This window comes from Ctenopharyngodon idella, chromosome 21 (assembly GCF_019924925.1).
Source record: "Ctenopharyngodon idella isolate HZGC_01 chromosome 21, HZGC01, whole genome shotgun sequence".
Taxonomy (NCBI): Eukaryota; Metazoa; Chordata; class Actinopteri; order Cypriniformes; family Xenocyprididae; genus Ctenopharyngodon; species Ctenopharyngodon idella.
Window position 1 is genome coordinate 15208572 of NC_067240.1, and position 27843 is coordinate 15236414.

A 27843-nucleotide genomic window follows, 5' to 3' on the forward strand; every position below is an offset into this window, starting at 1 on the left:
TCTGTGACCACATCACCCTTAGTCCCACCAGGGTGACTCTTTGAAGTCTCTGGAGCTGGTGAGAATGTGTTCTGTTTTTCTTTACTGGGGTAACAAAGGTGCCAATAGGGCAATTGGTCCTGGACTTGCCGGAGCCGATTCGTGATTTACATGCACAGTTCAGGAGGCTAAAAGCATTCTGAAATTTCCAAAGTTGATTGACTATGCCGGATCTATCCAGACACTACATCAAATTTGAAATTTGAAATTTGAATAAAAGTTACAAATTTCTCTGTTTGAACATTTGTTATGTTATCTATGTTCTATTGTGAATAAAATATTGGCTCATGTGATTTGAAAGTCTTTTAGTTTTCATTTTATTCAAATTTAAAAAACGTCCCAACAATTCGGTTTGTATTTTGTGTACAGAAAGAACTGTTCATGAATTAGTTCTTTTAGTTTTTGAATGTTGAGTGATGCTTCTTCAGCATATATTTTAACATGATACTGCAAACAGAAGTAAAACATAAAATACAAATCTTGCTTCAAACTCATTATAACAGCTGTAGTTACTGATAGGTCTACAGGCTAATTTGAATATGATGCTCAGTTTCAAAAAAGGTATAAATGTAATGCTTTATTCACAATTATTTAATCACAGCACTTTTATGCATCTCATCCGTAGAGGTCGTCTTTTGGCATGCTTTGGTTTGAAGATGTCTACGTCAATGTGGTTTACAGCACAATCAATTCTCAACTGTTCAAGTCTGCAACTTCATTTTCATTTCATCTTCCATCTGAAGATATTTGAGTCACTCCAGACCTCATTCATTTCCTTTTAAAATGAAATATCACTCCCACATAAAGCCATCCTGCATTTTCAACCCTTAAAATAAATAAAGAATTCAAAACTAGAGAATATTTTGTTGAGTTGTTGGAGACAACTGAGGACCAAAAAAGCAGCAATGCACTCATTCCTCTGAAATTATCAGGGGGGCTGAAGACTTCTGCTCTTTGCTGTGCTCTTCCTCCTTTTTATATCGTTAAACACAAGTCTTGTTGTGGGAAGTGTTTAGCACTGGCACAGAATTCAAGGCAACTGGATGTCCTGGAGCAAGACTTGCATCCACAGAGAAGCTGAATCATTTTCCATACAGAGCATGTGAGCTTTCAGATGTGCAGGATCTAATTAGAATCACCTCCTCTGCCTTGTCAAGATTGGTTTGTGTTTGGGTGTTCAAAAGAGGTCTTTTCACAGTTTGCCAGGTCTGAGAAGCCAGCAGTTCAGGAGCCAGTGGACTACACACATGCATATTCAAAGATATTCTCTCTACTGCAGCCAAGGAGGTCTATAATACCTGGAGACAGCTATCCGTTCATCTCAACAGCAGTTGTTCGGCTGGCGCAGGACTCCAGGAATCACATGATTTGAAATCTTCCATCTTTGCTCACAGGTGCTCTATCTTGTCACCTGTTTGTTTTGGGCCAATCAGCTGAGCTGTGACTAATGACTCTAGAGCTGCAGGAAAATGACATCATGACAGCATTGACTGAGCAGTGACTTGCAGGGCTATTATACTTTTGACTTTAGTTTTTATTTCTATTGTATTTTCAATTTATTTATTTTTTTTTTCAGTTGAGTTTTCGATAATTAATTTTAAGTTTTAACATTTTTATGTTTAATGCAGACAGGTTGTAAAAGTTGTATAGCACAGGTTTGTACAGTAAAGTTTTATAGCATATGCTACTTTTCAAATGTTTGGGGTCAGTAAATTTTTTTGGTACACTTTATAATAAGTATACAGTAATAAAGCACTTACAAATCATTAACAAAATATTAGCTTATAGTTTATTCATAGTTTATTTATTGTAGTCTCTACATTGTTAATATATTAATAGGCTACATACAAATAGTGAGTTCTTCATTTATTGACACTGTACTTAAAGGGTTAGTTCACCTAAAAATTAAATCTCTGTCATTAAAGGGATAGTTCACCCAAAAATTAAAATTCTGTTATCATTTACTCACCCTCAAGTTGTTCCAAACCTGTATAAATTTCTTTCTTCTGTTGAACACAAAGGAAGATATTTTGAAGAAAGTTTATAACCAGGCTGCTTTGGGCCACCATTGACTTCGTAGAAAAAAAATAAATACAATGGAAGTCAATGGTGCCCCAGAACTGTTCAGTTTCCCATATTAAGGTTGATTTAAAGATGAAACACTTAATGACATTTTCCAATTTTAGAAAACATGATCTAACTTATGAGCTATATTAAACAATAATAATTTTGTTAATTATTTGACAATGAATGAAGAACTCGCTATTTGTGCAGTATAGCCTATTAATAAACTAACAGTGTAGAGACTACAATATACAAAAAAAAAAAAAAAAAAAAAAAAAAAAAGGTCGCTGTTTGGATTTAAATAGGCATATTCTTAAGAGTCTGTGGCTGGATCATTATTGCTGTGATTATTATGTTTCTAGCATGTTATACTGTATGTTTGGGAACAGTTCTTCTAGCCCTAACTGATGGAATGTGTAGCTTTTCATTTCTTAAACAACCATAGGAAGACACATCAAGGCCATATTCCAGAATGACAAAGCTAAGAGTCATCAGGCTCAAATTGTGAAAGAATAGTTGGGAGGGAGCATAAAGAATCATTTTTACACATGAATGGGCACCTCTTAAAGGAAATAATTTTTGGTCAATATCTTGTATTGGCAATGCAAGAGTCAAGCACTCTGTAAAGTCTACTCCAGCACATCCCCACATTTTTTAACAAATAAATAACAACCACTAAATTCTGAATGGTAGTGTACTACATATCAGACATTAAAATTTGAATGAATTTGTTGTTATTTTAGTAAGTTTTGGAGTCATGAAAATGTATTTTTGTTTCAGTATTTCCCAGTTATGTAAGTTATGATTTTATTAATGATAATACTACATCAAAGGATACATTGATACTGATACCATTGAATGGTTGGCAGTGGAGAAAGTTGCTTACTGCAGCTGAAAGGTGTAGTTACAGCAATCAGCCAGCTGGGGCTAACAGTGCCATGCTAACCGGTCAGGCCTTGAGCCCTTGACTACAACATGGATCTGCAAAAAAGCATCTAAAAATGTTGCATGCAATATATAAATAAATAAAATAAAAAATATTCATTTGCTTATACACTCATGTATTTCTTAAGCAAAGTATGAGTTCTGTATCAGTGGGGATTAGATTGCAATACATGTCTGACTCTTTCTCATTCCTTGAACGGGGACTCGAGGCCCCCTGATTATTGCATGTCCTTTATTCAGCCTTGAGCTCGCAGTCATGGTAGGACTTGTACATCACTCTTTTCTGATTTTGTAATAGAGGCACCGAAACACTAAAGAATCCGTTTGATACACCATGGACAGGGCACATATGAGTAGCAAAAGCAGAGAGAGACAGGGTGCATTTTAATGAGAACTGAGCGGTGTCTCAGCTAGAAATTCAGAGAGAGACAGGGCCTGTTTGGCTCACTCTCCTCAGCAGTGCATTGCTCTGACAAGCTCCCAGTTTTACTGAAGTGTGCACTTGTAATAACAAAGCCCCATTTCTATCCAGTCACTTGGTGGCATGAGATCTGCCAGACTTGATGTCTCGCTGCCTTCACCTTTTTTTCCTTTCTTTTTCCTTTTTTCTTGTAGCTCTGCGCGCGATACAACGTGTGCCGGCATCCCTGGCTATGCTTCATGTTTCTCCTATGTCTGCGCTGTCAAGTCGACACTGACAAACAGGATTTGACAAACAAGTGATACGTGAATACTAAAATCTGTGAGAACTACTTCATGTGCCAATGAGCAGCACTTCTACTCAAAGCGGTGGAAAAAAAGATGTCATTTGCTGCATGACGTGATTAGAAACCCATATAAAGTAACAAAAAGGACAGCAATCGAGTGACAGATTGAGTACCCTAAGTCATTATTTCACAGAACATTACAGCACAGAGAGATGCGAAAATGTCTGTAATTTCTGATATTTATTCATTGGCGGGAGATGACTTCCTAAAGAGACCAGGAAATTGGAATTCTTCATGTCCTCACTTACATTAAATATGGATTGAGGAAGCGTATGATAGGGCCGCTATTTAAGTGGCTGGGGTTAAAGTAGGCAGTGATTGACCACCTCCTGTTCCTGCCTGACAAAACTTCATTTACATGCCACATCTAAAGACTGAAGGCTGATGTCTCGACGGAGACACTAATTCTCCACTTTAGCACCAGCAAATGAGAGTAACATAAACGAGGAGATATAAACGCTCCGTCATGGCATTTTGTGCACTATTTCGACCATATGGGTTAAGTCATTCAGACTCTCTTGTGAGACCTTATTGGATTGATAACACTCATGGTCAGAACTAATATTGGAGATTGAACTAGGATGTAATTGTCTACTAACAGCAGGGAGTAAGAGCGACGGAGCGGATGGCTGAGGAAGACAGACAGCAAAAGATCAAATGAGACATCTGAAGATCCAAGGCCAACAATCTCTGATTTCTACCCCCGAACGACTGATGATTTGCCAAGTCAAAGCAAACCTTCTCATCTGTGAGCTTAGTTAGCTTCCAAACCAAACCCTCACTTGGACGTCTGCAAGCCTCTGAAAAGCCTATGAAGGCTGCCATTTACAGAAAAAAAAAAAAAAAGAGAGATGGTGGAAGGATGCTGGTTGATACACGGCTTGCGACTTGTAGTTTTGCTCCTGCTTTTGGCCAAGTTAAAGAGAGGACACAAGAGAAATCCCAGAGAATTTTCTAGAAGACCATGTTGGTATGAATGAGGAAATATAAGGTGCATGCGGGAATTAAAGTAATTACGAGATTTTGACTTGTAAAAAGTGTTTACATCCTCATAAAACCTAATGGCTTCTGCAGTAAAATGTAGTTAAGCAGTTATCTTGTAATATTTCTGTATAATTCCTAAAATTGACTATTGTTAATGCCTTAATAATACAGGAATAATCTGAAAATAAATGTAATAAAACAGTTTGATGTTGATAGCACAGAGTTGAATTACTATCTAATGTCCTACTAAAAAATCTATAATCAATTTTACATCTGTTATTGTATTCTGGTTTTGTCTATTGATTACTCAAATAACACATATTCATTTTGCCGTTAATAGTGTTGCCACAGAACCGCATTATTCCGAGCCAGAGGGCATGAACAGCTGCTAAGGAGAACATCCAGTTTCATATAGTAATTACGGTAATTGTGACAGAGTAAACGCGGCATTATCCTTATACACAGATCAGGCATAACATTATGACCACTGACAGGTGAAGTGAATAACACTGATTATCTCTTCATCACGGCACCTGTTAGTAGGTGGGATATATTAGGCAGCAAGTGAACATTTTGTCCTAAAAGTTGATGTGTTAGAAGCAGGAAAAATGGGTAAGCGTAAGGATTTGAGCAAGTTTGCAAGGGCCAAATTGTGATGGCTAGACGACTGGGTCAGAGCATCTCCAAAACTGCAGCTCTTGTGGGGTGTTCCCGGTCTGCAGTGGTCAGTATCTATCAAAAGTGGTCCAAGGAAGGAACAGTGGTGAACCGGCGAAAGGGTAATGGGCGGCCAAGGTTCATTGATGCACGTGGGGAGAGAAGGCTGGCCTGTGTGGTCCAATCCAACAGACGAGCTACTGTAGCTCAAATTGCTCTAGAAGTTAATGCTGGTTCTGATAGAAAGGTGTCAGAATACACAGTGCATCGCAGTTTGTTGCGTATGGAGCTGCATAGCTGCAGACCAGTCAGGGTGCCCATGCTGACCCCTGTCCACCGCCGAAAGCACCAACAGCGGGCATCCGAACTGGACCACGGAGCAATGGAAGAAGGTGGCCTGGTCTGATGAATCACGTTTTCTTTTACATCACGTGGATGGCCGGGTGCGTGTGCGTCGCTTACCTGGGGAACACATGGCACCAGGATGCACTATGGGAAGAAGGCAAGCCAGCGGAGGCAGTGAAATGCTTTGGGCAATGTTCTGCTGGGAAACCTTGGGTCCTGCCATCCATGTGGATGTTACTTTGACACGTACCACCCACCTAAGCATTGTTGCAGACCATGTACACCCTTTCATGGAAACGGTATTCCCTGGTGGCTGTGGCCTCTTTCAGCATGATAATGCGCCCTGCCACAAAGCAAAAATGGTTCAGGAATGGTTTGAGGAACACAACAACAAGTTTGAGGTGTTGACTTGGCCTCCAAATTCCCCAGATATAAATCCAATTGAGCATCTGTGGGATGTGCTGAACAAACCTCGCAACTTACAGGACTTGAAGGATCTGATGCTAACATCTTGGTGCCAGATACCACAGCACACCTTCAGGGGTCTAATGGAGTCCATGCCTCGACGGGTCAGTGCTGTTTTGGCAGCAAGGTGGACCAACACAATATTAGGAAGGTGGTCATAATGTTATGCCTGATCAGTGTATAATGTGAAAATGTGGTATAGTTTTTTTTTTTTTTTTTTTTTTTGTGCTGATTATTTGCTTTGATTCATAAGAAAATATCATTGATTTAAAAAATCATTTAAGTGCTCCAAGTAAAAGTTTTACATTGTACATAATGTATATTCACATGACAAGTCATAATAATGGACTAGAAAAAGCTGGTTTATTCTACATAAGGCAGGTCGCACCTTCATGGTGGTGGCCAGCTGTGTTTGGCACAAACTTCATACAAATTTATATCAAACTGACAACTTTCCAACTTGTTACGGAGTGCACCGGTTAACCTGCAGTAATATAAGTGGGTAACATCATGCAATGGGTGCTCCAGAGCTGCTGGGGGCAGCAGAGAGGGTAATACTGTTGTATTGGTTGCTTAGGAAGATAAAGCCAGTGAGACATAAACATAAAAAAATCCTTTTAGATATAAAATCTTCAAATATGCGCCTCTAAATATTAAACACTCATAAATAATGTATTGACCGTTATACTAAGCTAATCATAAAGAAGTACTGTAGATAACATAGTTAGACTTCAGCAGTCATTGTTTATCGATATAGTGAGGGAGATCATTGAAGTCTTGCATTCCTTGCACTGTTCTTTCGCATTTTGCATCATGCAGAGCAATCCTGGCCAAGCTTTCGGTCAGTCTGACAGTAATTTCCACAATGAATGTGTATGACTGCACAATTGAGCGCTATGGTGTCATTCTCTGATATGGTGTCATTCCTATTGTATGTCATAAACTCCAGGCTGTTCTAAAAGATACAAAACAAATTCTTTGTATTTTAAAGCATAACTCACGCTGGAGTGAGAGAAGGACGCGGTCATTATCCTCATCACTACATTTCATTGTGTCAATCACAGTAAATGTGAGCCTGCAGACAAAGCTAGAGAATATTTTAGTCATGGTGCAATACTGGGAAACCATTTTAAAGCAAGGGCAACTTTTGTATGTGCTATTAAATGTTATTGAATTAAAGTAGAGTGGGCTTCAAAAGTCAGTGTACATTGAAAATGTGGGATTCAAAATCTAATTTAAACCTGAAAAGAGCATTTAGGGTTTTTAAAACAAATTAATATATTATGATATAAAATGAATCAGAAATATTTAATACTCTACACAATTGTTATTTATATACTACAATTTGTAATTTAAAAATGCATTAAATTATAATAGTCATTTTCACTAGTGATAATTTTCACATATAGACCCCATTGTATGTTACATATCTGGTCATGCTATTGAGAAAACACACAATGTGACATTTATATCACAAGCAAACATTGTCTTAGTGTCAGATCCATAAGGGATGTCCTTCACCACTATAAAAACAAATATTATCTGAAAATCTCTGGCATGCATAGGTCAGAGAGTCAGTCAAAGAAGCTCTAGCTGACATTTAGTTGCACTGATAAATACCATGACATTTTACAAGATGGCCTTGCCTTAAAAGAGGACCTCCAATAAGGGAGTGTATCAGTCAAGCCATCACACTATGCTCAGCATGTAACTGATTTAAGTGTGTTTACACTGTATCCTGTTATTTACAAGCTCAGGAGAGTGTTCCCTCCAATTACGGACAAATCAGCCAACATGCATTGCCTTGAAAGTGACGTTTTACCCCTAACTTGCTTCTCTTGATCAGAGAACAGCCCAGCTTTTATCCACTTTGGATTCACAAACAATATGCAAACTGCATTCCCACATAAAAGCAGTGCGGCATCTTTGTTCTGTCACTTCTTAATGTCTTCCATAAAGGCTTCGCTTATTCATTAAGAAGGTTATCTCGCCCGCAGAAGAATTCCCTCAGATTGAGACTGCCACCCCTGCTGTGAGGAAGTGCATAACTGACGCTGTGGATAGATCATTTTTAGAGTGGATATTAAAGAATGATGTGTGCCTCACAGGTTTCAGTGTTGACTGGAGGAAATAGCCAGAATTCCCAGGCTGATCACGCACACCTTTGGCGCTCCAAACCACTGATTCGAAATAAAATATCTGTAAAGCTTCATGAAGCAGTGTTTTGAAATCGCCCATCACTAGATATTGTTGAAAAGTCCTTATTTTTATTTTTTTTGCCGCTCAAAAAGTATTCTTGTCGCTATATAATATTAAGATTGAACTGTAGTCACATGAACTGATTTAACCCTTTCAAGCGTGAGTTTAAAATATTCTAACTGACCCCCAGAGTGAGTTTTTTTAAGACGACCTTTATTTTAGAACGTTTGCACTTATTGTTTCCATGGCGACGCGTCATGCGTGTCACGTATGCTGAACGCAGCCTCAATAACACCGATGGATCGCTATTATTTTGTTTTTCTTTTTTATTTAAAATATTCACAAACTTGCTTACCATGTCATCAACTATCTGATACTCTGATTCTCAAATATGTGTAAGTGAGTGTGTTTTGTCATTTTAAAACCTTTATAAATGATCTTTATCTTGATCTATAACGCGAGATGGGCGCCGCCATCTTAGTTTGCCCCGCAGTTCGCAGAATACTGTCAGTCGGATTTACAGCAGGTGAATTCATCAGTTTCTCCCGAAATATATTCAAGTAAGTGGCTGGTGAACTGGAAGAATAATAGAGTAAACTTTATAGTTACTTAGGCCCATTATGTGTGTCTGATATGAATAAATGTCGGCAAATTATATTTGAATGGATTGTTATTGCTGACATCAGTGTGTATTTTATAAACTCTAAATGTATTGTTTTACTGGTGCTTATGCGTATTTAAATGTCTGAAACCTTAAAAAAACATTATGTGGCTGAAAACACTGCATAGCTGTGATATATGACAAGAGCTGCGCGCGTCCGTCTCGCAGCCAAAGCGCGAAAGCACAGTTTGAATCTGGCAGTTATGTGACGTCGCTGAACGTTCTAAAGCCCATATGTGGGACCGTACGCCCAGGGGCACAGAAATAAAAATCCCATATGTGGGACCGTACCGCTCAAAGAGTTAAATATGTCTTTAGTACCTTTCTGGATCTTGAGAGGTTCAGTGACATTGCTGGCAATATCTTATATCTAAAAATATCTTAATTTGTGTTTCGAAGATGAACGAAGGTCTTACGTGTGTAGAACGACTTGAGGGTGAGTAATAAATGAGATTATTTTCATTTTTGAGTGAACTAACCCTTTAAGCTTTATGTGTTTTAATTGCGCATAAAATTACCTTCCATTTGGATTAAACAGTTTTAACACTGTAAACACAGGAAAAATGGAAAAGTTTGTAGGTGTTTTGGCAGTTTGTTTACATGACAACAGCTTTTTGGGGGCCTGAAAATGCAAACTTTTGAAAACGGGTTTCAAAACTGTTGGTTTAAATTTTTAAATTAAATTTCAAACCCAACAGTTGGGTTTGTCCATATTTGACACAAACATGGGTTGAAACAACCCAACATTTTAGTGACATTGCCAGCAACTGGCCTGGCAGCATAATACAGCGGTTTATACATTTTCATGGATCCGTGTGAATGGGGATCATTTTGACAATTTTGTCGTCTGTAAGCGAAAAACACAAATTAAAAACTTTCCATCTTTAGTACATTGTTGTCGTGTAAATGTACCCTCATAAACTTAATGTGATGCATATTCATCAGTCATAGGATACATAAATGAAACGGGTAAGAAAAAAGTTTTCTGAATTCAAACAATCATGGCATTGTTTATTAATAATTTGCATCTATTTGATTTTATTTTATTTAAATAATCATATTTTCAAGATGCATTTTCAAATTGCTTAGAATCAGCATATTGTGAAAACAATCACATGTATTCAGTTAAATCAATCACTTAAAATGTATAAGTTAGAATTATTAATGCTAAATATATAAACCTGGTTATTGTGTATTTAAAACATGTTGAATTTATTAGCACTACTACAAAAATCTTTCATTTATGTATGACTGACAAATACTGTATGCATCACATTAAGTTCATCCAAATGGATGGAATTTTTATATGCTATTAAAATACATAAATCATAATTTTTTTTTAATTCTAGTTTATTCAATGAACATGCCTTATCTACATTACTTTTTTGATTTTGATGCAATTCATTGCAATAGTTGAACTATTCACTGCAACAGACAGAATGAAACATATTAACTGTGGTTTAATTAAAGACGTAGTTTATTTACAGCTTGTTTCATAATAAACTAGCTTACTGATAAACTAGCGTACTGATTTAATACAACAATGCTATTTTATAAAAAGTATGTGTAAATGCTGTTCTTTCCTTATAACAGTCTTTTATGTGAATACTATCAATTATCAGTCTAGCAGCACTATTCTGTCTGGGTAGCACAGCACGGGCCGCAGAATTGATTTTTATAGGGAGGTCATTAGCTGAACTATTAACTGAATTATGGTTTAAACATTTTAGCAAAATGCAAATCTGCACTTTTAATTATGAATCCACGAGCAACATGCACCCTCAGGGATATCATGATAGTGTATGTTGCTTTCTTTATCAGTAGTTCAGCCCTGTGCTAGCAATAAACAAGCATGGCAGTTCATTTCTAGTATTATTAGATGCTCACTGACTGAATCAGAAATAAAAGTATACAACTGTGAATGCAAACAAACAAACAAACAAACCCCCAAAAGAGGCCATTCCGTTTCAGTTTGATGCTCATAATAAATTCAAAATGACATCTCCAATTTCTTCACATTATAAGAGCGGTGCTAAAAAAGGAAGAGGAATTGTTCTTCATCTAAGTGGAACTGATAGACAACCTCAGGTGTTTGCTTTGGGCCTTTCATTTTTGATGAAGCAGGCAGAGCTAAAAGTGCTTTTTATACAATCCACTAGGGAAGAAGGCAGTCTTTTACATACAGTAATAACACAAACATGATCATAATCCTCAGGGATGAATGCCATCAGCACTTGTCACATTGTGACAACAGTAATCATTATTTTAAAAGGCACCATTGTCTTTAGATTGCCTTTGAAGTGTTAAATTAACACTAGATTGCTTTTTGCCTAGTATTTATAGAAATGTTCACCCCAACAAAAATGCTTTTAATTTTGATCATTTAAGACTCTGAGGCTTCAGTTACATTGTGTGCAGAGAGTAACTCAGTCTTATGCATCCTGTTGACGGACATATGCCGAGAAAAACGAGATTTAAAGAAACAGAAAGACACAACCAGTGCACTAATAATGTTTTCCAAAGGAAAGGGATGAACTTGACTGCTTCGAATAATCCAATCATAATCAAAATTACGCAAATACACGAGTGAACTTGAACTAAGATATGTCCTAGTAAGAATGTGTAATGGTATGTTTAAGTCATCCTGGGCAAATTCAAATGACTTTGGCAGAGCAAGATTATGATGATGTATGAAAAAAATGATTTTTTTTTTTTTTTTTTTTTTTTTTAAATAATAAGGTTTTTTAACCTTGATCAACAAAGAATGTATTTCAAATTTGCTTTTGCATTTTCATGTTTTTAATCAATTTATGAAGCCACTGTAAACTGAATTATTAAACAATTTCCAACACTCTCATATTTTGTACAAGCAATTTAGGTTTAACTTAAAAAAGTAAGTTACCTGGTTGCCTTAAAATTTTGAGTTAATACAATGAAGGCAATTGGTTTAATCAACAGAACTCAAAATATTGTGTTATCTGAACTACATTAACTAACCACATTAATTAAGTTGATTTGATATAAGAAAAAATGTTATGATAACAAATCATTTTTTCTCACTGACACTCAGAAACTCAGGCCTCAAAGAAATTCCAGTTTTCATGTAGTGTTTAATGTAAAGTTGTTACATGATTAAATGAATATATGTTTGAATATTTGTCTTAAAGGTACACTATGTAATTTATTTATTTTTTTCAAAAATAACCAAATTTAAATAGTGAGTCAGTACATCATCAATTCTTCCAAAATGTGTTTTTGTCTTACCCTGATTCACTATGGTAAGCCTGTTATAAGTGTTTATATTTTAGACCTGATGGGATGGTTTTTGTGGGAAATTGCATACATGTCACTCGCCAGTGCGTGCCTTTTCATATCCGTAAATAGAGAAAAATTGCTCTGGCTACTTTGATGCGTGTCTGGTGTGGGAGTGGCATAGGTTAGTTGTCACACCAAGTGAGATTGGTTGACATGGAGCAGGATAAATCTTGAACCCCCAGGGAATCACAGGAGAGTCTGCTGGCAAAATGAGACAATCAGAGCTTATATTACAGAGCTTGTAATAAAACAAGAATCAACACTGGCTTGGCTGTTCGGAGATGGCAAGAACTGAGGGATTTGAAATGTTGTAAAAGCGATGTGGAGGTGAGTAAGGTGACTCGACAGGTGAGTAAGGTATTTTATTAAACAGATAAACTACCATATGTAGAACAGAGTTCATTATAAAGCATTTTCTATTGTTCATCCAGAGCCGAAGCACAACCAAAACAATGTTCTTGTGCAAAATGCATGCATTTTTTTTTTTACCACTAGAGGGCCAAAAGTTACATTAGGCTTGTTCGACTTCATGCGGTGCCGCAAAGATCGGCTGCCGACTGACAAAAGCAATGCATTCTGGTTAGAAAATTTGTCCGACTTTATCGGCGCTGCAGCCACCTTGCGATCACGTGCCATCAAAGTACCGAGACGAGCCACCTAGGTCAGGCGCTGCAGTTCCTTAAAATCTGCTGTGAAAGCCTTGATGACGACACACTTCTCATTCTCATTGGTCAGATTCTTTGATAAGAACGACATGTGTTGCATGTTTTTGCTTAGACAAGTTCCTGTATTTAACCAATCTTGATATTGAACATCTGATATTCAAAACATGGGAATTTCAATCACATCCACTTCTGCGGCTACAATCAACACAAAAATCGCGTGGTCTGCCATGTATGACGTTGATTCAACACACTACGGAAAGCACGAAATGTTCGATCTGATGGCCATCTCTGTACTCCTCCCCCGCCTGCAACCGGCAGATCTTGCCAGCCAGTGGCAGGCTAGTGTAGTTCTTAAATTTCTTATCAATTAAAATGATATATTTGTAGACTACAATTAGTGAATAGGACATGAAATTTTCGCTAAAAAAACAACACAAAAACTTTCTGCTCAAAACAAAAACAAATCAGCATCAATCACTGTACTACATCTAAAATAGGATTACATACAAATGAAATGAAAAGAAAAGATTTCCTAAAGGTTTTACTTTGTCTTATTAATTTGTCTGGAAATACATTCTGTGGTAGGGACATTTGTAAACAGCCTGGAGATATCATTAGAAGCCCAACAGAATGAGCATTGGTCTGTGCTGTAATTGAAAGATAGTGGCCGCAGCTGCAGTACAGCAGTCCCCGTTCAGCATGCAATGATACCGATTCAAATAAAGGGTGGAGATTATTCCAGGTAGACAGAAATGTAATGATTAATTTCCTCTTTGGGTTCCGCGCGATCATATTAATGGGTAAGAAAACGTGGCATTGTTGTGCACAAAGCAATAGTGCTCCTGGTGGTACCCACAGTGTGAACTTTGAAATGATGTGTTCCTGTACCTCAGTTAGCTGCCAGGATACAAATGAGTCACCCAGCATCCCACGCCTGCATGCACATCCACCGTATAATAAAGCCATTTCACCCAGCATGAAATAAAAGACCATTTTCAAGTTCAGTGATTGGGTTCATAAACTCTCTCACAGCCACACGCGCATGCAACAGTTCGGATACACACGTCAGCATGGTTGCAAACTTACACAGACACACCAAGCCACGTCAATTTTAGACAAAGAGAGTAGCTTAAATAATCACATGCAAGATAAGCAAGAATTGCTACATAAATTAACCAAACAAAACAGATATAATTTCACATTATGCTATAAGTGCTTCACTTTATATTAAGGAAGTTCAATAAAAGAATTAAAGGGATAGTTTACCCAAAAATTAAAATTTGTCATCAATTACTCAACCTCAAGTTGTTTCAAACCTGTATAAATTTATTTGTTCTAATGTACACAAAGGAAGATATTTGGAAGAACCAAGCAGATCTTTGTAACCAAGCAGATCTCGCCCCCCATTGGCTACCATAGTAGGGGAAAAAATACTATGGAAGTCAATGGGGGGTGAGATCTGCTTGGTAACAAACATTCTTCCAAATATCTTCCTTTGTGTACAGCAGAACATAGAAGAAATGTATACAGGTTTGGAACAATTTGAGGGTGAGTAAATGATGACAGAATTTTCATTTTTGGGTGAACTATGCCTTTAAAAGCATAATGCCATTTGATATTCACCTGAAGGAACCCTGCTAGCCCACCCACTTCAGTACATAACATAATAAAGCTGCCAACTTCAATTACTAAAAAACATCTTGTATAAAATATGACTCCAACGATCATGTGCTTTTCAGGTGTGGTCATGTGATCTGGACTGCAGTTTAAAACCTCACACAAAATGTACATTTTCCCCTTCCAACACACCTTAATCAAAGTTTGCGAGCATCTTCAACAAGTGATTCCACGGCCTTTACATCTTAGTTCAAATGTGAATCTTTGTGGCAATGCATCAGTCATAAAAATCATAAACTGTTGCCATAGCCACTAATTAACTTGCCCCGATGTTTTTAACAGGAGCATGAATTAAATTTGCCTAACAATGCATTGCCTAGAGGTTTCTCTCCTCATTTAAATAATGAAGAACAAATACAGTTAATTTGAGTTTGTTTGTTTTACGTTTGTAAAGTTGTATGATTATTCCTCCCCACACCTTATTGACAAGAAATAAAATCTGTTCTTTTGTGATGGAAATGTGATGGAAACAGTTATTCTGGCAATGTTGTCTTTAGTTTGTCAATAAACCTTCATTTCTTCTGCACTTTTTGGTACTTTAACCACAAATACCTGAATAATGTGTGATTCAACAGCTCCCTCTTGTGTGTGTCCTGATGGTCCACATGAACTGTTGCTATGCTACAAAGGACATTAAAATGCCAGTCATTTCAAAGACACAAAGTTCACCATCAGCTATCATGTAACAAGCAATATGGCTTTCTTCTCCGTCAATAATTGTGCTTAATTACATGATCTGACTTGACCTCAGATTTCCATGCACAATATCACAACACCAATGAAATACTGTATACAGCTACTTTTTTTTTATTTGGAAAGAATGTGCATTTCATATCAAAAGCAAACCACAGAATCTCTTTTAAAACAAGATGACTAGATCAGTAAAACCTTCACCTGGCCTCTGAGCCATTGATAAGTTTATGGATGAAAGGAGCTATGGAGGAAATCAGTGTCTTGTTTACTTTAACAACGACATACTGCTAACAGAAAGGTGAACTGAGGTAACGTGAAGGGACAGTCCTGTCAATCTTCATACATTCTTTGAATGTTTATGACTGCAAAATTATAGACGCTAACTTAATAGAAGCCTGTTAATTTAAGTAATTCATATTAAGTTACACAAAGGCAAGAATACCAACAGGGTAGCCATAGTGAATGTTTCTGTTTGGCAAATTTTGTCCTTGTTTCCTTTTGGCAACTGTATGCATAACTGATCATTTTAGTGCTAAGTAGAGTTTCAGAGTCTCTTATGAATAAGGAAATATTTTAAGAGCAGAAATCTTACCTTGAAACCCATTCATGATGCTTTTATGTGCCTACCTACTCTTCCTTGACATGAACACTATTTTTATTATTATTAGTGTGGCTGTTTATGCTGTTTGAGCTCAGCTTTCCTTCTGCCATCAGTTTCTTGATTTGGTCGTGCGGCCCCTTCCCCATCATGGCTGAAGGGTAGCGGTAGGAGCCTCCGATGCGGTCCCACAGGGTGAAGTACTGCCCGTAGTTGTAGTCAAAGAAGAGATGGTGGTCAGTGTGGTGAGCTGAACCGTTGATAATTGGTTCCATCAGGTTTGGCACGCGGTAGTCCCCGTCATGGATGGAGATGGTCCATATGTTGACGAACACGTACAGGACTAAGTACAGGACCTTGTGTAGAGGGAAGAGGAAGGGGTAGATGTGGTAAGGCAGGCCCTGAAGAAATCCGTCCACGGGGTGGAAAGCGTGGCTGGCGAATGGAGTGGGGATCTTCCACACGTGATGTGGTTTGTGAAAAAACTGTATATGAAGAAAAAAAGGATGAAAAAACATGATCATCGCATATATTAAAGACATGGAATATGCACCTTTTTTCATATTTTCTGTAGGGGGAATTAATGCACAACTATGCAGAATTGTTTTAAATATGGCAAAATGTGTTATATCGAGCAAACTTTTATTGGCAGCAGAAAGTGCGTTTAAAATCAGAAACAATATGCGTCTTATTTTGACCCGTGCAGGTGGGTCACTCTTACTATGTAACAAATGATAAAAAGAGGTGCTCCAACAAAAGAGGAGGTGCAACCAAACAATCAAAAATACATGTGAATTGGAAAAAGGTGCAACACTCACTCTTAAAGAACTCCAAATTTATTGATTAAAAAACACGTTTTGTTTTTTAATCAATGTCCATCAGACATTTGATGAAATCTGATGAAACACATCTGATGAAGGCCTTGAACGGCTGAAACGTCATGTTTTTTTAATCAATAAAATTGGAGTTCTTTAAAAGTGAGTGTTGCACCTTTTTTCAATTCTCATTTTTACTATGTACCCATAATATGGATGTTAATATGGTGGATGAAATAAACAAGTTCCTAATAAAATATAAATATCAGATCAAAACTAAAGGGGAAAGTTTGCAACTAACTGAAATAATTCAGTTGACATACTAAAATTGATAAAACTACAGCTGAAATAAAAATAAATTAAAGCTATACAGAAATATAAAAAAACAATGACAATAGCACATTAAAAATCACTAAAATGAAAACCGAAATAATAGCTAATTCAAATAATAATACTATAATAATAAAATAATACTAATGATAATAGTACTACACTTCTAAAATACAAATAGATTTTTCTCTTTTTTGTTTACATTCTCGTCATTTTCAAAGCATTTTGTCTTGGGAATATTGTTTTAATTGATCTTTAATATAATTGTCCTTAATATAATCCTGTCTTTTGAAATGTTACTCTTTATTTTCATCCTTTTCTATTTTTTTTACCCACTGTTAAGACAAATTATAACTAATAAAGTCTGATTAATAAAGTAATTAATAAAGTATCTGAGCATATTCTTCTATACCCTTTAATAGAAAAACTACCTTACATTACAACTAAGCATCTTCATTGAATGACCCAAGCCTTGCTTTTAATTATACAGTATATGAACTGCCTTGCATTAACATATATCTTAAATACCTTATATATCAACTTGTGGTGAAGGAATCTGTGGATCCAGTAAATGCACATATCAGTGAAAAACAGGAAAGAGACCATGCTGAAAATCAGCCCTGACCAACCTGAAAAAACAAGCATAAATAGTATCAAACAGTTTATGCTCATAGCAACATGATTATCTCAAGCATATCTGACAGGCTGCATCACTGGCACTTTCTAAAATTGGGGCTGTCAGTTTGCTGGAACCAGATTCAGTCATTTTTAATGTGTCTGGTCTAGTTTGTTTTAAGTTCGAAAGCCGGTGGTTTCCACAAATTCCGCTCTTTACATATATATATCAATAACTATGACCTACTTGACAAAGCGAAGACTTTGTCCGTGTAGTATTTGCTTAGCACAAACTTTGATTGGCATTTAGAAACGCAGCTATGTTCTCTTACCGAGGGGTGATTCATCGACACTGTCGTACAGTTTGCTGTATCCTCTGACCTCAGCGAAAAACAGTGCTACTGTAGGTATGCTGATATAGGGCAAAGACCACAAAGCATACTTTATTTCACGCTGCACCTGGTTCTGTGGACAAAAGAATAACAAAAAACATATATATTTTTTGCCTCTGATCCTAAAAATGAGAAAAGGCACTGTAGGTTGCTAGATGCATAAACAAACCTCCAAAAATTGAGGGTGTTGCTTTAATTTGTGGTCAAAAACAAAGAAGTAGCTCAAAGCACCCAGGCCTAGATATAAGATTGCAGCACCCAGGTTGGTGACCACCATCAAGCCGATGATCTGTCGCAGAGGCTCGTCCTCGGGCCATGATGAGGGATACACATATGGAGTGAAGAAGTAATAATCTGCAAAGTTCAGCACAAGGTCCATCTTTGACCTTAAAAGGTGGACAGAAGTGTGATTAACTGTCTACAATGTGAATAAAGAAGGTGGCTTCAAATTAAATCATTTGAGCAGCATTGCTATATTGTAAAAAAGAAAAAAGAATGGTTAAAAGAAACACTGAAAATACAAAACAAAAGAAGAAACACTCAAGTGCACTTTCCCCAATATTTAAAACAATAACTTTGTACTTTCCCAAGACAAATGATTTAGAAAAAAAGATTATACAAAATGAATGCAAATGAATGTGTTGTTGTTGATAAAAGATGTTCATATCTGAAAGCAAATGCTGTAATAATTATAGGAAACAATCAGCTCACCTGTAAAGGTGCTTTTGAAGACAAGCCAGCGAAGAAAATAACTGAGGTTAAAGCCTTCACAGAGGCCGTCCTTCTGCTTTCGCTGTAGAAACACAAACGGACGCAGCCAATAGCGGCTCACTTCCTCACAGCGCGAGCTCGTTTCTTGACATCTCATTGGACAGATGTCAGATCTGGTCATGGCGTTAGTGATAGGAAGTCCACGAATCGGTTCTTTTGAACAGTTCGTCTTAAAGAACCGTTTGAAAACAGATTCAATGATTCTTTGACCCCTGACCGTCCAAATGTTTCATTAAAACTGTACGAGGCACACTTTGTTCTCGATAAAGTTTTATTTTTAAGATATTTATTGTAATTTTATCTGCCCCAGTTCGTTTTGTTGTAGCCACGAGTCAGCTCATAAAATACAAGCCATTTTTAATTTAAATATAATTTGTATTTACAATTAACAGTACTAAAATTAATTTACATCTATTGGCTGAAAAGTTGTTGAGCGTTTTAGTAAAACCGACTCAAAAACCGTAAAAATATTTCCAGTGCGACTTGTTCGTAACAATAAGTCGATTCGAACAGATGGGGTTTATGAACCGGTTCAACAGATTCATTGAAAAGATCCGTTCGAAAATCGTGCATCGCTAAATGGCGTTACAGATGAATCGGAGTAAATGAAAGAAACACCGTGATTACTCGGTTTTATTAATCCAGGTGCATCATTGACTACATTTTATATGCGCAAATACATGTAGGAGTTTTATTGCAGAAAATGTCAAATGAATAGGATATGTCGTCATCAGAGAGCGACATAACAACAAACGGCTGCGCTGAGCAGTGGGCACAAGACTGAACGGGTTTGTTTTTACGTTTATTACTGTCACTATTCACTACAAGTACTGCACTTCACTCCATACACAACATAACAGTGTTTCAACGTAGTTTGATCTTCTGATTGTGTATCAAAGTCTGATCATGGACAGTGAAGTACAGAGAGATGGAAGAGTTCTTGATCTCACAGACGATGCTTGGAGAGAAGACAGACTGCCATACGAGGATGTAACAATCCCACTGGTGAGACTGGATATTTACAGTTTTTATACTTGTATTTAGAATTACGTACATTAAAACTTACGTACGTTATCTCAAGTAACACTCGTAACGATTGGCGTGTATTGTAAATACAGCAGTGCAATGTACAAATCAAATTATATTTTTACCAACTTTTTATTTTTATTTTCATAAGGTAGTCAGATCAGCCACATATTTCAAACGTGAACATATTTGAATTAATATAATTTTAGCACTTTGTATTTGTATTATATATCACGTTTGCTATAAATTGCCTCTAAGCCTGTGTGATGATTTAACTTTATTCTCTTTTTCTGAAAGAGCGAACTTCCAGAAGCAGAACAAGACAACGGCGGATCAACCGAGTCAGTCAAAGAGCAAGAGATGAAGTGGTCAGATCTCGCCCTGCAAAGTTTGCATGAAAACACCCCAAACATCGGCACTTAGATGAGGAGCTCTGTCCTCTCAACTGACCCCCAGCCGTTTATCTGCTTGTGTGGGTGACTGATCCAAAATTTATAATAGAAAGAACACAGACTCATTTCTGAAAATGTGACAAATAATTGTGATTTTAATTAAAAGTGTTTCATTGTTTTGATATCAAAAGAACTAAATAAAATATTTAAAATTGAAGCACAGTATCAATCAGTTTGAGTTGTGTGCTAATTGTTTAAACTGGCAGACAATTGGCACTCTCAACTCTTCCAACTCATGTTGGAACATTCACAATTAATCTGAAACCTTGAACATTTTATCTAAAATGCACAATACTTCTTTCATAGATTTGTTAATTGCCACCTACAATTGATTAAACTTTCTATTCATCAAAAAAATCCTGAAAAAATATATCAAGGTTTCCAGAAAAATAGCTGACTTCAATTGCGACAATGAATGTTTTTTTTAAGCACCAAATTAGCATATTAGAATGATTTCTGAAGGATCAAGTGACAGTAATGGCTGCTGAAAATTAAGCTTTGCCATCATAGGAATAAATTACTTTTTAAAATATATTAAAATATAAAAATGTTTAATATTTCATAATATTACTGTTTTTACTGTATTTGATCAAATAAACAGCCCTGGTTAGCATAAGGAACTTTTCCAAAAAATAAAAAAATCTTACCGACCCCAAATTTTTTGAAAAGTACAGTAGTGTACATGAGTAATTGCAGAGACAGCAATCCTTCTACTGCAGTTGTATTAGCATAAAAATGTTTATCAATATAATTTGTGATATTTCACTTTGTACTATGCTAAAATGACACAAATGCAGTTAGTTTAATAGAAATAATGCAAGCAAGCATGATAGCTAATAATTGAATTAAATGTATAAGCAGTAAAGAATGGAATCAATAAATCATTCCTGCTCTCAGGCTAAGCTTAATTTTATTTGGGTTCAAAGGTGACACTGAAATTCTCCAAGTGTTATCACAAATATATTTGAACCATGAACCATTATGTTTCAGTCATAGCCAACATGTATAATACTTGGTATTACAGAAATGTGTGTTCAGCTAAGGTGGGTCCTTAGGCAGATATGTAGAGGTTTAGGGGAATATGACCAAATAACTATAGATTTACAGTACAATAGCTTGAGAGTAACATATCAAATGTTGTCTTCATGGAGGTCTTTTTTATATACAACAATCCATTTTGCAGCCAAATTAAATCAAGACTATAGCTTTGCTGTATTTGAAAATATTCTTCCAAAAAAAATGTGTTTTCAAAGACAATGTCATTGAAGCCAAAAGAAATCAGAATGCAGGACGATACAAGCTTGATTAAATTAGGCCACAAGGCTTTAATGCTAATGTTTTGGGTCAAGTCCTCATGAGGAGGATGCAAGCATGGAGATGCTGCATTAAAACTTCAGTTTGGTCCCATAAAATAGAGGTTACATATGAATGCCTTTATTTTGTGCACACTAGCCACCCAACCATTTTTTCACAGTCTAAAACAAAAACAAAAAATGAGAAAACACAGCATATTAAATGTCAATCATAAAAATGCTGGCAAAATGAAAAGGAACTTCATAAGACTTGGCAAAACACAAAAACAAATGTTATCAGGGAAACAACCACAAACATACAAATTATGCCAATGTGAGCTTGGGCTCATTTGAATACTCAAACATGAACTTCAAAATTATCGCTACGCAATAATTACTGTCTGACAGAACGGTAACATGCAATGACTTGGCAAAAGAACAAAACTGGGTCCACTGATCATTAACTGTCCTTTTAAATTACTAAAATATAGGTTTATTTCCATCTGACAGAATAACTCTAAGAGCAATGTACATTGTCCTCATTGTAAAAGCACAAACTGTTAAGCAGAATGAAATGGACCTTACAGTTTATGGATCTATGTGAAATTTAGTAAGAGTTTGTTACAAAAATGTAAGTATGCTTCTGGTCTAAAATCGGATACATATTTTAATCACTAAATGTATCAAAAGCTCCCTGTCAATAACAGATTTCTCTGAAAGAGGGGAGAGAAATGTGTCTGAGTCACTTCACACTGGCACTCTCACTTTCAGTCATTCTCCAACTCCTTAACGAATACTTCTGCAATCAAATCCGCATTCATTGTTTGGTCCCTCCAACAACGAGCAACCTATCCAAGCATAGTTCAGTCAAATCTTGTCAAGTTTTCAAATGAAGAAAGAAATCCAGTTGCTTGTGATTAAACCCTATCATCTGTATTAGTAATGGCACAGTTTGGACAAAATGAAAAAATGCACATTTTGGGCTCCCAACCTGAAGGCAGAAAATTAAGAATTTCATGTACCACCTAGTTGTGTACACTTAAAATTAAGGTAGGGTGACTTAAACAGGGGTTCCTTTCCACTGTTACTGTAACATCCAGAAAGTACACAATAAGGTACACAGAACTGTTCTGTAAAAGATTACATGCATTTCTAAAATGCAAACCTTTACACTTCATTTATACCCCATCCCAGACCTTTTCAAAGTAATAAAACAGAACTAAAGAATCCCTTATATCCAGTAGTACTTTTCAGATATACATCATCATTTCAGATATACATCTGATTATGGTTCATGTACCATTTGTCAATATCACAGAGTATCTACAGTATATAACAAGTTATATCTCCATGTTTAAACAACCGAAATTATGGTACATTCAATTCAGTAAAAAGTCTTTAACATTTCTTTGTACATTTAAAAAAATGAAACAATGTAAACAGTCAGGCGGCAGTCCACTGTCCTGCAGAGGCTGCTGAATTATTATAATTATTATTGACACTTACAATAATGTTCCAAATCTATCCCATTTGTTTTTAAATGCCTGTTCACTCAGCATTAATCTCCGTCTCTGGCCTCTGCACTGAAAGCTCAGCTTGTATGAAGGCGCCCTGTCCCAAGGCTGTGGAGTATGCACGATTACTGTGTGGAGTTGAGAAACCAGGGCTATGATAGGAGCTGGAACCACCCCGATTAGCTAGTGAGGTTTGGGGCTGAGGTACCGGATGGTAGTCATCCAGGTTGTCATAGTGTGACTGTAAAGTAATGTTGCTTTGTCTTTGCCCCTGTGACTGATGGGAGTAGGATCCACTATCTGAATTGTCCGGTAAATGTGCGGGAAGACTGGTCTGGTTGTAATGCTGCCGCTCTCTAATGCTATGGGATCTCTCAGGCTTGGGTGGAGGAGCTGGCTTCACAGGAGCTGTTTGTTCATCTTCACTGGCGCTGCTTGTGGCTTTAACCCTGCATATGTGGCGATCCAAATCGGACCTTTCATAACGAGGTTGGGCGCTCCTGCTCTCAGAGTGTTCCTGCCAATGTTTACTGCTCAGTTGCTTTTCCCCTGGCTCAAACTTTGGGTCAAGATGGCTACCCTCTGGTAAGTGCTGCAGACTTCGTGGTTGAAGTTGTGATTGATGTGAATGGATGGATGAGTAGGTCCTGGAGCTGCCTTGTTTGGTGGTTTTGTCCCCCATTCCATTTCCTTGGCAGTGCTTCTCTGTTTCCATATACAACAGGACATCTGGATCGGAGATCAAGTGCCTGGGAGCATGCTGAGATCCAGGAACGATATTGTATCTGGCCTCCTTGCTTTCGGCGGCAATCAATACGGTTTTGCCAGGATCTGATTTGCTGCGCAAGTGTAACATGTCTATATCCACGGGCATGTAGGGTCCCACATTGTCATACTGAGACATAACAGAACCCTTCACCTTTTGCCTCGCTCTGCTTTCCCTGCGGATAGAGTGTATGCGAAGCCTCTCTGCTTCCTCTGGGTCCCACGCAAAGTAAATACTCCCCTTTGAACCACCGTAAGGTGGCATGTCCCTGCTTACGAAGCTATGCTCCTTTAAAGGAATGAGATGCCGTGAAAGGTAGTGGTAGCCTCCGGATTTGGCTCCAGATCGAAGGAGAGGGGCACTGTCCCGACCGCTGAAGGAATGGACATGCCGTAAACGGATTGTACCGTAATGGTCCACATCGTAGAAAGGGGCATCCAGAACATGAGAACCAGAGTAGGGGCTGTACCGGTACTGAACTCTTCCATTCTCAAAGTAAGGCTGCAGTTGTGTGACATGATAGTCAGCTTGAGAGGGTGGTTGGTGAGACTTGCAATGGTAGACTGGGCGTTGGTAGTAAAATAACTCATCATCTGGTGGAACCTCGGTTCTGGTGACTGGCATTGAGCGGATAGCTGTGGGGGGCACATGTAGGGAGTGGACCCTGCGGATTGTTGGGTACATGGTAGGTCCATCTACCTGGCTGTAGCCATGGGAGTGGTGCACTGAGCTTGGAGAAATGTACTCACCTCTTGGCAGGCCACGAGATTTGATGGACTGGTGGTAGGACCTGGGTCCAATCGTATTGTACCGGCCATCTCCGTGGCCTCTATAAGAAATCTGTGGCTCCGATTTCGACACGTAAGAAACGTGAGGTGGAACACTCTCTGGCCGGTAATGGTAGCCCATTGTAGCCTGACCAGAAGGGGTTACCCTCTGATGGTAATATGCCTCTGCGGTGGACTCCAATAGGGCTGCCTCCCCTTTTGAGTGGTAAATATAACCTGACTGATGAGTGGAAGACCTGCGGTGAGGTGGATGAGACTGTGGGGGAGTCTCCTCCACAGAGCCCCTCATGGATGTCTCTAAAACGGCATGAAAGTTGGCAGGGTTTGCAGCCTCAGTGTTGTAGAGGGCCGCCATTGCTAGTTTACTTTCAATCGAGCGAACAGGGGGTGTTGGCGGCGTCACTCCCTGAGTGTGATGTTGAGTAGCGCTATCTCCCTTTGGATGGACAGGCTTTATGGATTCCCATGGTTTTTCCACAGGGTCAAGAGGTGCTGCCGGGGTTGGCGCAACTCTAGCATTGGGCTGCAATTTGGGCTGAAACTGAGGCTGTGCTTGTGACTGAGAATGAGCCTGAACTTGAGGCCGAAACGAGGCATTAGGTTGAATCTGTATTTGTGGCTGAGGCTGAAGAATTGCAACTGGTTGATCTGCTGCCTTTGTGGATTTTGGTGGCAGGACTGTTTCAGTCATACGGATCTAAGGATTAAACCCAAACAAACACTGTTAGGTGTCTATATTACATATTTTCATTTGATATTTACATGTGCTGTAAATTTAGCTACTGATAATGATACCAATACCAGATTAATGATCGAATTATTCTCAATACCAATTTTGATACAACATGATAAAACTACATACCAAACAAACAAACAAAAACATATGTAGTCTACAAAGTTCACATAAATACTAAAACTAAATTAAAAGAACATCTTTTGATCCACCATACTTCCACATATGATTCTTGATGTTTTTCTTTTCCTTAGAGGTACTAGCAGGCAAAAAGCAATAATGCTTAATAACATGCTCTTCAAATTTTGAATTTACAATGGTGAAGGCCTGGATCATGAATATAAGGGCTGCACGATATATCAAAATTATCGGAATATCACAAGTGTACATATCGCGGCATGCATATCGCAATGGCTTATGCTAACTGAATGATTTTTATACTTATTATGAAAAGTCTAAGTTTAAGGTCGACGCAGACAGGAGAGAGTAGACTGGACACATGACTTACATACGTGTGGCGTGACATGCTTAATGTTATTAGGCGCAATAAGCGAAGCAGGGCCTACTCACGAGCACAGGAAGCCACCTCACGGACAGCGAGTAATCCTGATTTCAGTTCTCTTCTGCAGCTTATATGGCCAAATACACATAAAATTGTCAAAATGCCCATCTTGGTGAGTATTCATGCAAACACAGTCAGTTATGTCTTAAGTGGAGTAAACAGTTAAGAAAGCGCGCATGTAACAATATATTGGATCCGTGCAGCTCTTAAAGTAACAGCAGCTTAATGTTAATCAAACAAAAGACAAAGAGAAAATCACTTACTGCTCTTGACGGAACAACTTTTGTAGCTTTAATAAGAATCAGTATATATTTAATTCATACAGTGAAGACTAAGCAGTGTTTTATTTGTACATTTGATTATTCAATTTCTGTTGTTAAATAAACTAAATGTAGGCCTACCTGAAACCCTAAACACCCCTGGTTTACACTGACATTAAAATGACACTTTTTACGTAGCTAATGCTACAGTAAAAAACTGCTGTTCAATTTCAGAAGTTATAGGGATGTTGCATGTTTCACAAAAAGAATGTGAAACATGTATGTTCGTTACATCAATTTCAGTTTTTAAATATTATATTTATATTTATGTTACATACTTAAAGCATTATAGAATCGCATATCGCATTATTTAATGAGTTATCGCATATCACATTTTTCTTCAATATCGTGCAGCCCTACTGAATAATTATAACAATGTAACGTTTAGCCTTGGTACTGAATTAATAGTGCGACTGACATCCCTGCATGTTCTACTACTTACCTCAGAGCTGGGTTGTTGAATGACAGCATCCTTGCTGCTGATAGTTGGTGTGGTGGTTGTGGTAGTGCTTTTGGCTGTGCTCACAGGTGTCTGGCCCACAGCAGGCTGCTGCCTCTCTGGGCTTTTTTGTGTCTGGGAAGCTTGAGAAGGTTGACTAGAAGGCATAGCATTCTGGCTTGGGGTCTCTGGTGTGACAACATCCTGGCTGTTGCAGGAAATACTGGATGGCTTCCCACTATCAGATGTGTTAAGGTGCAGACTGACTGAGCGAGTTAGTTTTTCAGGTGGGGTGGATGGTGGTGAAGACGTAGGAGCGAATATCTTTGACACTTCTATTGCAGCTTCCTCCAGGGATGGCTGTGATGGCAAGGAAGGAGGATGAGGCCAGTCCAGGGTTTCCAGTAACTCTTGTGGCTTAAGAGGGGACACTGGTGTAGGGGGTCCAGAGGTTTGCTTCTGAGAGAGAATGGAGGCCTGCTGGGCAGATTCAGCTAGAGCTAGTGCAAGCATGCGGGCAGCGTTCTTTGGTGGGGGAGGGGGAGGGATGAGGGAGACAGAGCTGACAGGGACATTGCCCTTTGGTGAGTCCAGAGCTACGGCTCCTACGGATGGACAAAACAGAGGGAACTCAAACAAGAAGGCAGGCTAATATTCACGAGAAAGGTAAGAGAGGGAAATGTTAAATTTCTACAGATTGTGGACAGATTTCTCTACATTGAGGGCACTCATGCAAAGCGTTACTGGTAAAAGCCTGGTGAACTAAACCTGAAAAATCAAATAATTATCTTATGAAATTGAAACCCAGTGTACCTGATCATTTCACAGTAGCATCAGGGTCAATGACATGTTAGTATGCATCTCACTGTATTATCACACTTACATTTTAAAAACATGCTCATCACAGATGATGTCAAAAAATGTCAATGACTTAAAATTATGAATTTAAGCTAT

The 27843-nt window shown here is 37.8% G+C and overlaps 3 protein-coding genes across 10 annotated transcripts in view; 1 reads left to right on the forward strand and 2 right to left on the reverse strand.

Moving 5' to 3' along the window:
* Positions 1-15567: 15567 nt before the first annotated feature.
* On the reverse strand, positions 15568-19102 carry sc5d (sterol-C5-desaturase). The gene is made up of 5 exons (XM_051878946.1): positions 18938-19102; positions 18396-18612; positions 18167-18299; positions 17748-17848; positions 15568-16559 (listed from the first exon to the last, which is right to left on the reverse strand). Exons 2-5 carry the CDS (start codon positions 18603-18605, stop codon positions 16104-16106), a joined length of 900 nt encoding a protein of 299 aa, XP_051734906.1. The 5' UTR covers positions 18606-18612; positions 18938-19102; the 3' UTR covers positions 15568-16103.
* A 437-nt stretch (positions 19103-19539) lies between these two features.
* anapc13 (anaphase promoting complex subunit 13) lies at positions 19540-20632 on the forward strand. 2 transcript variants are annotated; one of them, XM_051878947.1, is made up of 3 exons: positions 19540-19785; positions 19897-20002; positions 20321-20632. In XM_051878947.1, the coding sequence occupies exons 2-3, from the start codon at positions 19904-19906 to the stop codon at positions 20444-20446; spliced, it is 225 nt and encodes a 74-aa protein (XP_051734907.1). In that variant the 5' UTR covers positions 19540-19785; positions 19897-19903; the 3' UTR covers positions 20447-20632. The 2 variants fall into 2 exon arrangements, with proteins under 2 accessions (XP_051734907.1, XP_051734908.1); XM_051878948.1 differs by lacking the exon at positions 19540-19785 and having other exon boundaries at positions 19792-20002.
* A 736-nt stretch (positions 20633-21368) lies between these two features.
* Positions 21369-27843, reverse strand: part of arhgap32b (Rho GTPase activating protein 32b) — a 106305-nt gene continuing 99830 nt past the window's right edge. For all 7 annotated transcript variants that reach the window (XM_051878920.1, XM_051878919.1, XM_051878923.1 and 4 more), the window contains 2 exons: positions 26893-27494; positions 21369-25532 (listed from right to left, as the gene is read on the reverse strand). In XM_051878920.1, coding sequence (XP_051734880.1) covers positions 23316-25532; positions 26893-27494 — 2819 coding nt within the window. In that variant the 3' untranslated portion in view covers positions 21369-23315. The remainder of the gene's footprint in view (positions 25533-26892; positions 27495-27843) is intronic.

Bases quoted from the DNA above. Each gene is read 5' to 3' on its own strand.
- anapc13 (XM_051878947.1), top strand. From the start codon at position 19,904: ATGGACAGTGAAGTACAGAGAGATGGAAGAGTTCTTGATCTCACAGAC. The intron at 20,003-20,320 runs GTGAGACTGGAT...TTTTTCTGAAAG, and splicing joins AGGATGTAACAATCCCACTG to AGCGAACTTCCAGAAGCAGA.
- sc5d (XM_051878946.1), bottom strand. From the start codon at position 18,605: ATGGACCTTGTGCTGAACTTTGCAGATTATTACTTCTTCACTCCATAT. The intron at 17,849-18,166 runs GTAAGAGAACAT...TTGTTTTTTCAG, and splicing joins TGTCGATGAATCACCCCTCG to GTTGGTCAGGGCTGATTTTC. The intron at 16,560-17,747 runs GTATTTAAGATA...CTTCATATACAG, and splicing joins ACCACAAGTTGATATATAAG to TTTTTTCACAAACCACATCA.